The sequence below is a fragment of the Mauremys reevesii genome, linkage group 8 (genome assembly GCF_016161935.1).
Source record: "Mauremys reevesii isolate NIE-2019 linkage group 8, ASM1616193v1, whole genome shotgun sequence".
Lineage (NCBI taxonomy): Eukaryota > Metazoa > Chordata > Testudines > Geoemydidae > Mauremys > Mauremys reevesii.
The window spans coordinates 99,511,335-99,529,597 of NC_052630.1; the positions used below are offsets into that span (position 1 = coordinate 99,511,335).

At 40.2% G+C, this 18,263-nt stretch overlaps 1 protein-coding gene across 3 annotated transcripts in view; it reads left to right on the top strand.

Moving 5' to 3' along the window:
• Positions 1 to 18,263, top strand: part of FAF1 (Fas associated factor 1) — a 296,794-nt gene that overhangs the window by 65,586 nt on the left and 212,945 nt on the right. For all 3 annotated transcript variants that reach the window (XM_039484151.1, XM_039484152.1, XM_039484149.1), the window contains exons 3-4: positions 7,808 to 7,854; positions 11,139 to 11,347. In XM_039484151.1, the coding sequence (XP_039340085.1) occupies positions 7,808 to 7,854; positions 11,139 to 11,347 (256 nt within the window). The remainder of the gene's footprint in view (positions 1 to 7,807; positions 7,855 to 11,138; positions 11,348 to 18,263) is intronic.

The window sequence follows — 18,263 nt, forward strand, 5'->3', positions numbered from 1 at the left end:
GAAGAAAATTCCCCTGTGGACAGTATCAGAGGGGTAGCCGTATTAGTCTGGATCTGTAAAAGCAGCAAAGAGTCCTGTGGTACCTTATAGACTAACAGACGTATTGGAGCATGAGCTTTTGTGGGTGAATACCCACTTTGTCGGATGCATGCATTCACCCACGAAAGCTCATGCTCCAATATGTCTGTTAGTCTATAAGGTGCCACAGGACTCTTTGCTGCCTGTGGACAGGTTATTTCATCACATTTTCTTGTAACTTCATCTGAAGCATCTGGTACTGGCCACTATTAGAGATAGGATGCTGGCCTACATGAACCATTGATTGGTTTATCTTAATTCATGATGCCGATATGCCTTCTCAAGTCAAATCCATAATTCCTGACACATTGGAGTGGGACCAGCATTTTTCTGTTGTGCATGGGGTGGAGGTTTGAATATAGAGAGTTGTATAGGGCCTCTATCCATGGCATAAAGAATGAGGAGTACTTGTGGCACCTTAGAGACTAACAAATTTATTTGGGCATAAGCTTTCATGGGCTAAAACCCCCTTAATCAGATGTATGGAGTGGAAAATACAGTAGGAAGATGTATATAAACACACTGTAATGGACTCAGGCCAGAAGGGTATAAGAGGGTAGTGGAAGGCAGGTATATCAGCCTCAGAATGAGCAGGTCCCTGTTCCCTTGATAGCCAAACAAGGGCTACTCCAGGCCAATCAAGACACCTGACGCCAATTTAACCAGTTACGGTCGTTAGACTAATGCCGGCACCTGACCTCAGTTAACTGACAAAGGGTCAGCTAAGGCTGTTAGGCTAATGGAGACAGCTGGAACCAATTAAGGTCCCACTTATACTGCTTTAGAAGCTCTCCTTTCCAGTTCTGTCGAGGGGAGCCCAGGTGAAAGGAACTGGAGGAGAGGAAGCATTACTGAATTCTGAGGTAAGAGTGAAGCTTGGAAAAGGGGAGCACGGGGAAGTGGGCCAGGGAATCCAAGCAACGTCAGTGGAGGAGGGAAGCTGCCAACAGCTGCTATCAATAGGGTCCCTGGGCTGGAATCTGGAGTAGAGGGCGGGCCCCGGTTCCCCCTTCTTTCTCTCCCCATGATCTACAGAGATCCCTTGGAGAGGGGAAACAGACTTTGGTCCAGGCAGGAGACCAAACTGTGCCTACGGAGCTCTAAGGAGCAACAGAGACTGTGAGTATTCCACCTTCCCACCTCCCATACCGGCCTGTGATGAAAGTAGCTCAATAAGCTGTAACCTTTGCCACCATACTGGGAAAGGGAGATCATATTAAGGGCCTTGGCGAGCTTCTGAGGCCACTGTATCCACCAGGAAGCACGGGACCCACCAATACAGGCTTGGAGCTTTGTCTCGTCTCTCTCTCTCTCTCACACACACACACGGGTTGCCATACCAACTCTTAACGAGACAAATCAATTAAGATGAGCTATTATCAGCGGGAGGAAAAAAAAAACTTTTGTGGTGATAATCAGGATGGCCCAGTTGACAAGAAGGTGTGAGTAAAAGTAAGGGGAAAAATTAGCATGGAGAAATAGTTTTTAGCATGGCACCAGCCAAAACTTCATTGCTTAATGTGGGGAGGCAGGTGGACAACTGTATTTAACGGCATAGGAAAGAAGCTTCCTTATCCCAGGAATTCTCCTGCGCAAAAGTCCTTAAATTTGGCTTTAGGTATGGACCTGGGTTTGGTTCTTAAGAAGGTAAGTTTAAGCCTTTGTCCTGATATCTAGAAATAATGCATCCCATTTATAGATTGGGAAATCCTCAGTCTTCCATTTGAAAGTGCGTGTGGTGCAGTGGATGCCACTTGATAGGAATGAAATATATAAAATAAAACCTCTGTATTAGCTTTAAAACTATGTAAGCATGATCAGTGCAGCCAAACAGCTTTGAAATCTACAGTGGTTTCCATTAAATGTCATAAATTAACAGTTACCACATAGTGGTATCGGAGATACCACAGTTGTTTTCTATTTTAAGTATAGGGGAAAAACCGTGATCTCGCTCCTTCCACTATGTGGTAATTGTTAATTATTAAGTGTTGGTGACCAGTTGAAGTTGTGTATTTTGAGTCAAGCCATATGCTATTTTGTATTTGTAAGGGGACAGGCAGAATTTTTCAGAACTGTCTCAATCTGTTAAGGCAGTATTTTCCCAGGGAAAAACTCGAAATTTAACACCCTAAGCTTCACAATGATTCATAGGTATCTTGAATAATTGTAATATTTTTGTAGTGTTTCACTGTTTCAAACTAGACAGATATTTAGAATGGTTGGGCAGCTTTTTGGCATTGTTGTTTCTCCCAGGAAACAGCTCTGGCATGATAGAGGCCAAATAAATATATTGTACATACTGTTGTTTCATAGCCCGAGAGTTCATAATCATAGCAGTATCAGTACTGTGGATCTTGACATTTGATAATGCAACTATATAGTCTTGTAACTCACTTGTGGTTTATGATGCTGTATGTTCTCCCCCTGTTTTGGGTGTTATGTATTTTCAGTGCCAGTATTGCCAGATGCTTCTAATTATATCATATCAATTTCTGGGTATATCTCCGATATCTTGAAACAAAATATACAAATCAATAATTAAATTTTGTTTATAATTTCAAAAGACAAATACGGTAGGTGGTAGCTCTTTGGGTGAGTTACCTGTTTTTGAATTTGTGGTGGAGACATTACTTTTTATTTTAATAAGCAAGTTAGCAGCTGAAATTTTAGATTGCATTTTGAATGAGAATATTAAATGGAAATGGATACAGCTTGTATTTGAATATAGCAGTTAGATCTGTGGTTCTCAACCTATTTACCATTGTGGGCCACATATGCAGCTCTCTGTGCTATGTGGGCTGCATCCACACAATATATATACTACCGGTATGGCCCTGAGTATGTCACATGAGCAGCAGCTGTGTGCAGATTGGGCTGCAAGGGGCCCGTGGACTGCGGATTGAGAACCACTGATTTAGACACTACTGAGGTTGTTGGCTTCATGAATTGACTGCTATAAGTGTCTGTTTCTGCTTAAGGTTGGTTAAACTTTAATGTAAAGATAGCAATGAATGGATTTACTATAATTTTACTAAAATCGTTTAAAGGGAAACAGTTTTTGTTTAATTTTTTTAAATTATGTATCGCCATTCTTATTTGTATGGACACACAAGTTAAGAATATTTTAGAGAGTCCTCTCAGTATATTAAATGTTTGGTTAACCATGAAGACTTTAGTCTCCTCTATTAGACAATTATTTTTTCAAAAAATTAGTTAGGAAAATCTTTCATTAATCAGTTGTGTGTATTTAGTTTTGTGTTACAGTCATTCAGGCATCAGAGCCTAGACTGTCTGTGTCCTTTATCAGCATTTTCAAGGTTGGGACTCAGAAATGGTTGCCTACTCAAAACACCCAGAGAGACACGTGGACCCCTCTCCTGATCTCTTATATCTTTCCAATTTCTATCTCGCTTAACAAACATTGCCCAAACTCTTTACGCAGTTTTACTCTACATTGTAGTTATTGAATGCAGGCTACCTCACCAAGAAATTATGTAGTATGGCCACTATTATCTCTCATTTCTTTGACCCTTTAATGCTGTCTAGTTTGGGACATAAGAGAAGGCTTAGAAGGGTTGTTCAGTCTTTGACAAAATAGCTTGGAGCCCTCACCTCATCTAATAATTTTTGCTCTTGTACTTGAATTTGGGAAATCTTGAGCTAGTTTCATCCTCAGATTTTTATAAAAACTAGATTTTTACCAGACAAACTATGCAAGTGCTGAACTCTAAATATCTCAATTACTGTACTAGATTTTCATTGCTAATGCAACTTTTTTCTCAAGGGAAAGAGAATTCCAGGATGTCAAATGACCATTATCAGTGGTGATTGTTCCTATGAGAACTGCACTTGCTGTGTTTTGATTCACCAAGATGCAGAATGAAGAATATATCAGTCCTGTTAAGTGATAATGGAGAAAATGTCTATTGCTGAAGAGCGTTGTGAGACCTTTTCCTGATGGTTTATTAGATTAAGATGATCAGTAGCTGTAAACAGCTGCAACCCCTCCATGTACATGTGCAAGACACATGGTTAACAAAGCATTTTATGGTTATCAAAACACCGCTACTTAAATGATGGTTGAGTCACTGTATTGTTCTTTGTATATTAAAAAAAAAAAAAAAAGAATGACACATGTTAAGAGCATCATAGGGTTATGCCTTGTTGATATTCTAAGGTAATTATAACAATATATATTAAAAATTCAAAATTGGAGGTTTATTAGATTAAAACAAGTTAGCATTTAAATCTTAGTTCATAGTTTTTGTATGATTCATTAGCCAACTATAGTACTACATATAACATCTCTTTAATACAGAAAAAGAGGTGGTAAGTATATGGCTAGCTGTGCTACCAGTTTGTAAAAGCCATCTTGATGGACAATGGCTTCCCAGAGTCCAGTGAATTGAGTGCCACTGAATGCACAACAGACTGAAAATGAACTTCTGAATTTCAGCCTGAAGGAGACCAATAAAGTGCAGAAGCAGCTTGGTTTGAAGACATTCCAAGAGACACATTTTTCTTCTCCTCTCCAAAGACCATTAGAATTGGTGAACTCTCCTATGCTGATCCACTGTAACTCTACTGTTTTAGGATGTGTCCGCTAGACTGAAGTGTAGACAAAATTTTGGCATTTTTACTACCATATCTTCTGCCCCTACTCAGAGCAGGGTCAGGAACAACTCAGTTGTAAAATGCCTGAGTGTTGTCTACATTTCAAAATCTGTCAGTGCAACAACTGGGAATGTCAAGTCTGAAAAATCCTTGCATTGAGATGGCCCGAAGGTGCACCCTTTTGTGGTGCAAAGCAGTCCTAAACCAGATATCTCCCAGACACTGACCAGAAGTCTGTTCTTCTAGAATCTTGATCCAAAGTATAGTGATTTCCGGATTGTTTGTTTCTGTAAAGTGTGGAGTCCAAACAGCATATTTTCTAGGGGGCTGTTGCATATGTGGGCCAACATCAAAAAAGCTAATTTGGTCAATCAGAGCATGACTTTATAAAATTCTTGTCCAATGCCTTGATTGCAAATTTGTTAGCCAATAGTTTTGCTGGCAAGTGACAGGCTTAGCAGCTTTTTAAAAAAAGAAATACCTTTGTCTTAACTGGAATCAGAGTACAGGGATCCCCTTCTATAGCAGTACTTTATTTTGGAAAGTACTGATTGTGTTCATGAGTGGGTACATAGGGTGAGGAGTTTCTTGGCACTCCTGCCTATTGTCTTAATTTTTGTGTATGTACAAGTTTACACAAATAGCAGAACACGGGAAGGGAACCAGGGACACCTGCTTTCTAATTCTGACCCTGACTCTGATGCTGACTTCCACTCTGGCCCTTGACATTTCCTTATCTTCACTGCTTTAATCTCCCATCTTAAAAATTAGGATAGTACCTATGTCATTGGTATGTTTGGAGGACTAATTTAGACTTTGACAAGTGCTTTGAAATGCTACCGAAATGCTAAGTATTGTTTAATACATAACCCTCCAATCCCTGAATCATCTCATGCTAAGAAATGATGGCTAGCCCAACATTCAGGAAAATGAGCCCTTCTTCGTTAGACCGGATCCATAGTCAGATATGGTGGTAGACTATATCTAAAGGGCCATTACGCTACAGTTACAGCAATGTTGGGAATCCAGTTCCAACACAGTTGTCCCCTTTTTAATTCCTGCGAAAGCTTTGGTCAAGCATAAGGTCCCATGCTCTGTTTTTATCAACTTGTAACATACCTAGAAAAAGTAAGACTATATACAGATGTGCCCCAAATCCACTTATCGGAATACCAATCTTTTCTAAATATTTTCCTACATACACCAGGCTTCAGATGTTTTGAGAACAGTGTCTTCGCTACTGTAGAGTGGAATAATGTTTATAATCATGTCAGAAGACAATTTATAATTCAGTCAGGTAGTGTAGCGTAATTGACTGTAGTTACTCTGTTGTGTCATGGCCTTTAGTTACTCTCCTTGTTTAAACATACTACCGTTCCATCTGGTATAGAATTTTTTAGACTGTTACAGGGAATATCCCACAACATGTACATCAGAATCTTTGACAGCTAATGATAATATAATAACGAATAATACTGCACCCAGATACCATGGCGATGGATACCTTAAATACTTTATTATTGCATAATTTATAATCTTAAGTGATTTACAAAAATTCATCCAAACGGGTTGGAAGTAGGTAAGGACTGTGGGAGTAAGTATTATCACTTCTATTTTCCAGATGGAAAAATTGAAGGAAAGAGGTTAAGGGTCAGATTTCAAAAGCCAGCCCATTTGTTAAGTGCTGTCCTTTAGGTATCTGGGGCATGATTTCCCCCTCCTCCCCCCCCCCCCCCTGAGGTGCTGAACATCCACCTCTATCATTTATTGATTCATTTGCAGTTTTGGCTATTCAATAATTGTGAAGATTAGGCCCATAGTGTCTAAATTTGGGAACCCAAAATTAGTGGCTAGTTTTAAAATGTGGCTGTCTTACCCCAGGTTGTAAAGAGAGTCAGTATCAGAGCTGGGAGTAGAATTTGGTACAGTAGAACCTCAGAGTTATGAACACCAGAGTTACAAACTGACTAGTCAACCACACACCTTATTTGGAACTGGAAGTACACAATCAAGCAGCAGCAGAGACAAAACAAAAAAGCAAATACAGTGCAGTACTGTGTTAAACATAAACTACTACTACAGAAAAAGGAAAGCAGCATTTTTCTTCTTCATAGTCAAGTTTCAAAGCTGTACTAAGTCAGTGTTCAGTTGTAAACTTTTGAAAGAACCACCATAATGATTTGTTCAGCGCTATGAACATTTCAGAGTTACGAACAGTCTCCATTCCTGAGGTGTTCATAACTCTCAGGTTTTACTGTAACTCTTAGCTCTCAATTCTGTGCTGTCATCCCTTTCAATCACATTTGTTCTCTAGATCGTATTGTCTTTTTTAATGATATTTTGCAAACATTCTATGAAGTAGGAATCCTAGAATAGGCATTCTTACTGTTAGAAACTAAATTTTCTGTTGAGGATGGCTTTTTTTTTTAAACATTACTACTAATGTTGAAAAATGTTCATTGCAATAAACACGTATGATCAGCGAAATTGAGCTAACCTAGTTGGGATAGTGTGCAATAAACTAATTTTTGGAACAGGCCTAGAAGCTGAAACTGAATTCAAACTAAAATCATGGTACCTACCCATAAAATTCATATAGCAAATTAAGAACCTGTACAAAAATATTAGAGGAAAAATACTTTCTAGATAGAGATTTGATATGTTAAGTGTCAGGTCTGTGTTAAAATTACTGAAATATGTGAATGGGCATAAACAGACATCTTGCATTCAGATCTCTGTTGACTCTGAAACTGTAATTCAAACATGTCTGTAATCAAACAAATCTAACCACTCTAACATTTTGAATCCTTAAATTTAGAAAGTTTTAGTTTTATTTTGACCTATTATAAAGAAATATACAGTTTGGATCCAAAGTCTTGTTTTAGGCTAGTCTCCTTTGAAATAGGATGTACTTTAGTGGCACTGTCAGGTGCTTCTGTATGAATTGAATGGAGAATATTCAATGTGCTTAAGGAGTATTGGGGATTTTGTTTAAGCAAATTTGAGTCATTTTTGTATAAGCCCATTTGAATTGCTTTGCGGAAATATCTCAGGTTTTTCTGATGTCTTATTGCTGCCTGGCTTGTTTGACTTACTATATATCTTTTGTTCACAGGCAGCTATAAATGGTGTAATACCACAAGAAAACGGCATCCTACAAAGGTAAGTAAAGAAACTTGGAGCAATAATGTGTAGAAAGAGGTACTGTGTAATAGTCGTCATGGGGGAGGTTTACTTTCTCTTCCCCTGCCTCCTCTTTCCTCATCTCCAATTCTATCCCTTAGGAGGAAGATGTAATACTGTACGTGTCATTTTCAAATAGCTAGACTCCCAAGAGCCATGAGTTCAACTCCTGGGAGGGCTGACTGAACCCCTCAACTTTCCAAGACTGATTAAGGACCTGATCCAACCCTCATCAACATCAGTGAATTCTTTCCCCTGGCTTCAGTAGGTGTGGGATCAGTCCCTATAGGATATTCAGTTGACTAAGTCTGAGTCTGTCACATAATTCCCTAAAAGTGAGGTCCCATCTGTTCTGCATGGACCTAAAAAATCCCAAAGCACTTTTTCTAACAGCTGGGAATTGCCCCCATGTCCTTGGCTAATTTTTTTTTCTTTTTCTTTTTTGATGCATGCACACACGTGCATGAAAGGTGGTGATGATTTTTCTCTGTGTTAGAGTTACTGGTGCCCTTTCAGTGGGTTGCAGGTAAAGGATACTGTGTCAAAGGAAGTAGATTACTCACTTCAAAAAGTCAATGCACTTGTTTTCTTTCAAACTTTTGAATTCAGTTTTGGCTTGTGTGATTTTAAGTCACTGAAGTATGATCTGCTAAGTGCTGATGAGGCAATCGGAAACAGCAGAACAGGAATTCAGCTGTTTGGGAGAGCCAGTAGAATGTTGTGATATAAAGCATTCAGGACAAATACTCAATATGATGTTTTAAAATGTTCTTAACTTATGGTAGATGCTACTTATAATGTAAGTAAATCAGTATTTTGGCAGCTATGCTGTATTTAATTATTAGGTCTTAACTTATTTAATGTATGATGTCGACAGTCACTTTTTTTTTTTACACTCAGGATTAAATCCTTGTTTATTCATTGCAGTGAGTGTATATTTACTTTTTATTTGTATTAGTGTAGGGCCCAGAGACCCCCTGTACATATGCATACAAAGCATTTTCAATCTAAATACTCACCAGACTGATTAGCAGTACTTTTTTCTTTTGGTTCAGCAATAAGTGAAGGCGTTGATAAAAGTCAATTCTGAAGTTTCTTCAGCATCTATTTCTTTATTTTTTTCTTTAAAAAAAATCTAGGCAGTTGAATGTGTGTCAAGCTGTTGTGGGTCCCCCCCCACCCAATGATATAGGGTGGAATTTCAGAGGCCTAAGGGAGTTAGGCACCCAATTTCCATTGGCTTTCAAAGGGAGTTTTTCAAGGGTGAGATTTTCAAATCTCCTAAATCAAAGGTTTTGCTAAATTGAATCATTATGTGAGTGTCCACCTGCTGGTAGCTAAGTGTGTTTATTGGCTTCTTTTTTAAATACAATTAATGTTATTTAATAGGGGTTAACAGGATGCAAGTAATATTTTCAGAGAACAAATATCCTCTCGGCCACCAAATGTAATACAGTTGTGATTTAAAGAAGTATGTCCTGAGAATGCTATTTAGGATTACTAACAAAATTATTGTCACAGAAACTATCGTATCACTTTTTAATTTTAACATTCAGTAATCCCCCCACCCCCCCTTAAAAAAAACCAGCTTGGATCAATATATGGTCATTTTTTAACTCTGCATAACAAATTCCTAGTCGTACTTAGTATTGTAATTAAAAGCTGCACAAAACAAAATAGATTCCTTGTGTACTTTAGAACTCTGAAATTCTTGTAGGTTTCACATAGCTGAGAATTCCGATTTGTGTGTCTGCTGACTAGAGAAAAGGAAAAGAGACCTTTGTACTACCAGAAAAGCAGAACACTTAATTTTTTTTTTCAGAACGTGGGAGGTAAAATGATAGGAATTGCACCAGCAGACAGTTGGGAATGTAGACAGTGTTTGTTAATTATATAGCATGTGTGTGTAGCAACTGGCTATGCTCACTGAGTTCATGTCATCACTGGGGGGTGGGGAGCGGAGGGAGTTTCAGATTTTTTTTTTTTTAAAGCTTTTGCATCAAGACACTTATTGACTTTCTTTTTTTTAAGAAAGTGGAATATGGCCTTCTAAATAAGGTCCCTTAAAAAAAAAAAAAGGAAATTGGCATGATCCCAAATTGCAGCAGCCCTATTAAAAAAATTAAAGTATCATTCATTCAGATTCCATCCTTGAAGCACACTGTGTTAGTGTGCACCAGCCATCAGGACATCTGGAGCTGCCTAGTAAGGATAGTTTCCCATACAGATTTCACTGTATGTCTGTAGTCACTGTCTTCCACTTGAGGACATCTGCAAAGCAGAACTCCAGCCATACTCTACAAACATTATTTCCTGGATTCCTTGGGTGGAATGTTCATTTTAGTATGTAAAATGCTCATTTTGTCAAAGTGGTTCCACATTCTCTTTGGCCTGAATGGTGTTTCTTAATATGCCTTGTTTTATCACTCTGCTTACTAATCTCCAGCACTGCTCTCTTTGGAGAGGGCTAATTGAAGAGCCTGTAGCTGGAGTTCTCCAAATTAATCTGTGCAAAGCTACATTCACTTCTCACTTTACTATCCCGTGGTCCATATGCAAGTACTCAGGAGTAGTGGGGAGGGAGATGATTCTCAAGGAGAAGCTGGAATTCAACATTCTGTAATTAACATATATTTCTAGATTTTAGTCTTAAACTAATACACCGATATCTATATAATCTCCCTTAACTGCCTGAAGCAAAAAAATATTTATTTTCCTCTTCAACCTGTCTGATTAATTGGCAAATAAGTTTGTCACTCTAAGATTATGGGATGCATCTCTGCTGCACTTTCTCCCAGACTCTTTTGGGATGACACTAGCCTGATGATGTAGTAGTAGAATGGTGGCTGCTGTGTAGAATTTCAAGCATGGGATACCCTTGGGATTCTGGTATGGATATGTAGTACTTCCATGGGGTTAGAATATTGTTTTCCTTACTCTACAAGTCATTCTGTGATTTGTAATACATATATTAAACTTGAGGCTCAAAAGATTTTTACAATGCTGTAGGACCAGCTTTTAAACCATCTCTTTTGAACGTTTTAGTTGCTAATATTTAAGAAAATGTTGTAGATACTATAATATCTTACATTGTTAGTAAAACAGCCTGTATGTCAGATACGTGATACAATATAGCAGTCACAAGTGCAAGTTGTGGATGACAGTAAGGGAATATACTGCTCATCTTGCTTGCCTCGTGTTTCTTCAAATAGTTCAGATATCAGTCTGTTCTATTTAAATTCTCTAAACTATATATCTTTCAGTGAATATGGTGGAGAGACTTTGCAAGGACCAGCCTATGGTCCCACAAGTCATCCTACAGCATCTTCTTCAACTCCTTCCTCATCCTCAGCGTTTCGACATGTAGTGCCATCCCGACAAATAGTGGAAAGACAGCCACGGATGCTCGACTTCAGGGTTGAATACAGAGACAGAAATGTGGATGTAGTACTTGAAGACGGCTGCACAGTTGGTAAGGTTTATTTAGAATAAAAATAAGTGTTGTGGTACAATAATAAAAAGAAAAACGATGAACAGTAACAACTGAAAATACTGACCATTCACAAACCTCTGTGTAGCCTTAGATAAAATGGCACCACTTGTTTTGCAGATTAATCATCAAAATACATAGTTTTGCAGTCAAATTGTTTATAATTGTTTCTGAAACCAGATTTGAGACTAGTGGTTCGTTGTAGCGTTAAGGCACAGTCCACAGATGTGAACTGCCAGCCATTGTGCCCCAGCGAGCATGTAATCTCCATCACTTTTTGGATGCATAGCTCCTTCTCACTTCAGATCAGTCACTCGTGGGCAGGCTCCCTCTGAATCTGTGCAGGGCTGGGCATTGTTGCATCCTACTTCTTTGCAAATAAAGATTTTAATTGTCTTTTCGGGGGTGGGAGGAATTCAGACTATTGGAGAATGTAATTTACTTACTCATCTTCAATAATGCATTATTTTGTTGCTAGTTACACTTTTTCCTTAAGACTTCTTTTTGTAAAAGTAACCTAAGAATGATACATTGATACCTCTAGCATATTGCAACATACGTTCATATTGCAAGGGTCATGTACTGACATTCTCTGTAAAACTGTGACTACAAGAATTCCTTTTAGCTGACGTAGAAGCAAATCCCTTAATTCATTTACCCGAGATACTTTTTAAAAAAGAAAACTAGGAGTAAAGTGAAGAGATGCTGAATAAAATACCACATTGCAGTCAATGTGGTAATAAAATTGCTCCCATATAATTTTAAAGTGAAACAGTTGTTTGTATGTATAGTGTTTTATACAGTATCAAAGGGTGACACCTAGTGGTGATTATTTTGGTCTATTGAGGCTGTACTGGTATTTCAGATACTGGGCTTGATTCTCTTCTTCCTTGTGTTTTGTGCAGTCACTTACATCTGTGCAAGGTAGGTATAAAAACATTACCAAATCAGAATTCTGCACTCACACCTATAATAACATTTTACACCCACTTGGCACAGGTATAAATGACTAACCAAGGAAGTGGTGAAACAGATCAGTTCAAGAACCTAGAATGTATTATTCACATAAATAACTTTGTCAAGATAGTCTTACTGAAAAGTTACAAGGTAAATTCAATAGCAATATTACATCAATTATATAAAAGATTGTTTAGCAATGCTGGTGGAGAAACAAAATGGAAATTTTTCAGCATTCACCTGGATTCCAGTTGGAATACAGGTGGGAAAATAGATGTGTTCTTAAACCTATAGCTGGTTTTTTTTTCCCCTCATGTAGGCTGCTTTCTTAGTCGAGACCCAGATACTAGCTCTTGTAGTAAGCCATAACACCGCAGGCCTAACTCCCAGAGCAGTATTGGCTCAGGTTGACTGTGGTTGAGTGGAATATTTTGAGGAACACATCTTGAAAATGAAAACATTGCTTAAAAAGACCTGAATAGTTCCTAAAACTGTTCAAACCAGTTGAAATTGAATCCCATAATATATTAACCGCACCCCATTTTCAGAAAGATTTTGCACAAACCAATTTATAAGAAAGGAATAGTATGTGCTGTTGTGAAATAGCTGCCTGCCATCCATGTGCATATAACTCATAATGGTGCATCCTAGAATGTGATGTTCAAAGTAAATCCCACATTTTGTACCTTAAAACTTTTTAAAATATGTGTTAGTTCAAAAGTTACAGTTTATATTGGCTTAGTATTACTGTAAAAAGGAACAGTGGCTTGATTCTTGACTGCTTCTTGCCAGTGAAGCAGGGAAAGAAATGAGGGAAGCAGAGGTGGCTTTAAACCACCTTTATGCTCCCTTTATATACGTGCTGTCCAGGGGCTTGCCAGGCCCTTGTTGTACTTCAGAGGAAATTCAGGGCTGCTCTGATTTTGAGTTCTGGCTGCGGTGGCCTCCTGGCAGCCCAGGATAGCTAGAATGCTGTATACTCTGGCTACATCACCTCTCTAACTCCCTAATCTTTGCACATCCCATCCTTCTAGAATAGTATAAGGTGATTGTGATAACTCCATGCTGCCTAGGCTACCCTCTTACATGGGCTGTTTACCTCTCCTTTGTGCTCCCAGAGTGAATTAAGTAGAGGACAAGGTGAAATCAGCTCCATTTTATCTTCCTTTAGTATGTTACTGTTGAGAAACGTGTTTTTTTTAGTAGCGTTCCTGTGGTTACTCCACTGTAGGCGTGTCTGCGTCCCTGTGCTACTAATTGGAGAACATTGGTAGCAGTCTGGCCCACCTGTGCATGTGCTGCTCCTCACCTGCCACGAGGTTAGCCAGCATTAGCAGGTGACCCTCGTCAGTTCCTTCTCAACCACCTCGGCTAGAGAGGAGCTAGAGCTGTCCATTCGTGGATTGTTACCTACCTTTTAGATTTGCTAAATTTAGCTTCCCTTGAAGCTTTTTTCTTTGTTACTTCGTTTACATTTTATTTAGCCATGCCTTAAAACAAAAGGAAAAAGAGAAGAAGAAAAAAAAATGAAGAAGAAGAAAGGGTTTGCCTCCTGCCAACCCTGGTTACATCAAGACTCCCTCACCCCACTCCACCCCTGCCCGGAGAAGCCCTGGGCCAGCTGCAGCTGCTCATCCCCTCCCCAAACCCCAAGCTGCCTGGGGAAAAGCATCTCTCAGGTCCGGAAGAAGCTTTTGCTATGCCCCATGCAGGTTCTGGGGCGGCTGAGGAGGCAGTATTTTCTACTCAGCTTCCTGGGTCCAGGGAGATTACCAATGAACCCAGGAAGCTGAATAGCACATACTTCCTCCTCCGCCACTATGCCATCCTGGGGGATTCAGCTGCAGGTGCCAAATTTGGCACTATCATCCATATCAGACTCAACTTCAAAGTTCCAGCTTCCAGTGGTGGGCACTGCTCGGGAGTTACCTACAGTGGAGCACCCATAGGGACACCACTTGAAGTAGTAGTAGTTACCTTGTGCAGTAATGATGGTTCTTTGAAATGTGCTCCCCAGCCCACCCTCCTCTCCTCTACTTTGGAGTTCTTGTCATTGACTCTGCAGTAGAAAAGAAACTGAGGGTCGCCCACGCATGCTGGCTAACCTTGTGGCAGGCGAGGCGCAGTGCATGTGTGGGCGGGACAGACTGCTACCAAAGTTGTTCAATCTGCAGCGCAGGGATGCAGACACACCTACAGTGGACACACGTCTTGAACTGTTGTTACGGTACAAGGTGACTGACTAACTTCTGCTCAGTTGACAAGTTCAATACATTGTGCATATTTTATTTTAAATTTTGTATCTGGGTACATTTAAAAATATTAAAAAATTAATATTCTCTCCATTGTAATGCTGTTCTTCATTTGAACGATAGATATTTGAAAGCTTAATGTTCTAATAGACTTGGCTGTCTTTAAAAGAGGCTTTTTAAAAAAAAAATCCTCCATCTTTCTGTTTGGAGTCACTGCCACCATTCTCAAGTATTCTAACTCAGAGAACTAGTACCATGGGAGATTCCAAGCCCTGACATGAGGGATTAATAGGACTGTGTAGAACCAGGTCTAATGCAGGTAAGTGATGAATAAGCTTCTGGAAACAACGTCAGTGCACCACATTCCTGACCTGGATCTCCCTGCTATTCCAATCCTAGGCATCCTCTGTGAGGGGAATGTGTTAATTGTGTCAAACTGTGAGATGGATTTGTGACTTGGAAAACTGTCCAGTAGCAACTAGCTCACTGTGCTCACTTTTGCTTCTCTCATATGATAGAATTTGAGTCCAAGTGCCCAGATGTGAAAAGATGGTACTTAAAGTACCGTACATGTTTTCGTAGCACACTAGTTCAAAGAACTACCTGTTTCTTTGGCAAAGCAAACCCTTTATAAGGGATCATATTATGTATAATTATCTGAATATAAGTCATCAGAACCATATCCCATGGTGGTTGTTGCCTATCTACACCAGTTCATATGTTTGCTTGAACTGCACGTGATCCTTCAGACAACACATACTCATTACCTTATAGACAGGGTTCTTAAATCTTTTTCATTACATGGACCACCTTTTACTACAGATAATGTCTCAAGGACTGCTTTCCTCTTATTTGTAATAGCAAAACATCCCTGTGTCAGCTAGAACAATTACTAAAGTGGAAAAGTAATCTTAGGTCAGTATTTAATGCATGCTTAACTCTCTTAATGTGATGTAGCAGCTGGAAATGAGAAAAGCCAGCACATGTGACTGGTCAGGCCTCTTCAGTCCCCCGGTGGTGCTGAGACCACAATTGGGGAGCTACTGTTTCATAACTGTGAAAAATGATCCCAATCTAAAATTATTACTTCTATCCAGGTCGAAAGGTCCAATTTTGCTTTAAAAAGGCTGCCTTTCTCTCAGTACATTAGTTGAATTCTCTCAACCTAATTCTAAATCCAAGTATTTAATTATTTTCCTTGCATAATAAAGTTTTTACGTACAGAAATGCCCATAATTCCTACAAAGATCATACAGCAACTATCTGCAAGATTCAGACATAAAACAAAATATGTGACTGTCAATAAGTACCACTCAGAAGAATGAACTGAGAAAAACCAGAATATTTAGTTTCAGAAGAGGTCCACATTGACATTCTTTCTCTCACATCCAATATCTTTGACCATTTTTAATTTCTGTCCATTAACAGTCACATTATCTCTTACTCCTGAGTTCCCAAAATAAACTCTTCTGACTCTGAGCTAGTGTTTGTTGCTCTCTAGAATAGTTACCGTCTGTCCTTTTTAGGTTTCTTTTTTTTCCCCTCCAGCGTTTTTCTGCCTATTTCAGTGGAGTGCGAGGGCTGGAAATGGTTTGACTGGAGTAGTGCACAACAATAGCAGTATGATGGGAGATGCCTCCATCCCCCGACAATGAGCCTAACCAGCGTCCCTGCATGCAGGCAGTGCCAGTTAGGTGCACCTGCAGAGCATGCTCTGCCTGGGGAAGGGGAACTTTAAAGATGAAGCTGGCCACAGAGCAATGAGGGGACCTTTGCCCAAGAAGAGAGGCTGCTAGAGATTGTTAAGGAGCTCAGTAGCCAGGGGAGCCTTGCCCGAGGCAATGACCAGCCTTCCCTTCTCCCCCACCCCCTGCCTTTTGCATTAGACAGACATTGCAGCCATGAGAGGGGCTATGGATGTCTGCTCTCTGTGCCCTGTAGCTGGACCTGAGGAGCAGTACCAGGGACTGGAGATAATTAGCCTCTGAAAAGACCCTGGGAATGAGCCCAACTCTTTTGGGGAACAATGAGCTTACCCAGGAGTGTGGGTTCTGGGGGGCACCCAGAGGCAAGAGACAACTTCCAAGCTCAAGCTGAGGGCTGGCTCACTGAGAGTGATGGAGAAGGCAGGCATGATGCTTTACGCATGATTCAAGACTTTGAGACAGAAACAGGTTCCACATCAGTCCTAGGAGAGTGGGCATCAGTCGAGGTGCACCATTAGCACTGGTATAAGTGGATGGCAGAATGGCAACAGTAGCAGGCCAACCAGAAACAGCAGTTCCAGCAGTGGTGGACTGCCCAGCAGCAGGTCCAGTCAGTATAGCAGCAGCAGCTAAAGGAGGTTGTGACCCACGAGCAAGAATTTGAGACTTTTTTGCAGTAGTAAAAACCTGCCCTCTGCACAGGGAGACCCATTAGGCCAGAGGGAGCTCTGCCACCCATGTCAGTAAAGTTAGCTATCATGGGCTCCAAGACAATCCAGCAGCATTCCTTCTCACCTTTCAGAGGATGGCATTGGTCTCTCATTGTTCACCACACCCACTTTTTGCTAGAGAAAGAGCGTCTGTATCACGTGAAAAGACAGCCTCAGTTGTGAGCAATAAGAACTCATTTACTGTTACCCTGTAAGTACCGAAGGGCTGTAATTCATCTGGCACATAATATTCCCTGCACAAGGCGTATAGGGAATGAGAAGACCCTGGAATTGGGTATTGACTCACTTTTTCTGGGTGAGGGTGTACCATGAGGTAAGGGAGTATTGCTCTTCCTGTCCTGAGTGTCAATAGATGGCAGCTAAGAATGTCCTGAGGCTCTTTGGTCCCAATGCCCTAAGTGGAAACCCTATTTGAAAGAATAGGGATGGACATGGTAGAGCCTTTTAGAGAAGAGCTCCTTAGGAAACCAGTATATACATGTAGTGGTGGACTATGTCATTCCCTACCCCAAAGCGATACCCTTGCGCTTGGCTACAGTGACAGCAATTGCTTCCAAACTTAAGAGACTCTCTTTGTTTGGATAGGTTTCCTGCAGGAAACATTGACTGTTCAGGTTTCCAACTTCACCTTGCAGGTGATGCATAAACTATGTTCTCTTCTTAAAATAAAGGACATCAGTGTGTCATCTGCAAACAGATGGTCTGGTGGAAAGGGTTAACAAGATGTTAAGAGATATTGAAGCAGTTTTGTTGGGACTGAGTTTAGGCACAGAGACCACCTCTTCGCACCATTTCTGTTTGCTGTGCAAGAGGTACTCCAAACTTCTGTGTGTTTTTTGCCCTTCAAAATGCTCTGTGGATACCAGCCCTGGGAAATCTTGGATGCATTGTGAGAGTTGGGAGGAGCAAGATGCAAACACACTTGGGGCGACCCAGTACATCATCACCCGACTATGTGAACATTTAAAGTCGAGCACTTTCACAAAGGAGAACCTTGTTCAGGCTCAATGGAGGTAAGAACAGGGGTATAAGCAAGAAGCATGAACCTTCCACCCTGGAGACAGGGTGTTGCTCCTATTACCATCATCTAAGTCAAAATTAATGGCTTGCTGGTAGGGTCTGTTTGAGGTTCTGAGACAAATGGATCCAGTTGATTATGAGATCAAGCTACCCAGCAAGAGAAGGGAGACAAAGGTCTATCATTTTCAAGCTGTGGAAAACATGGGAAACCCTCCTGACAGATTCCTGGCCA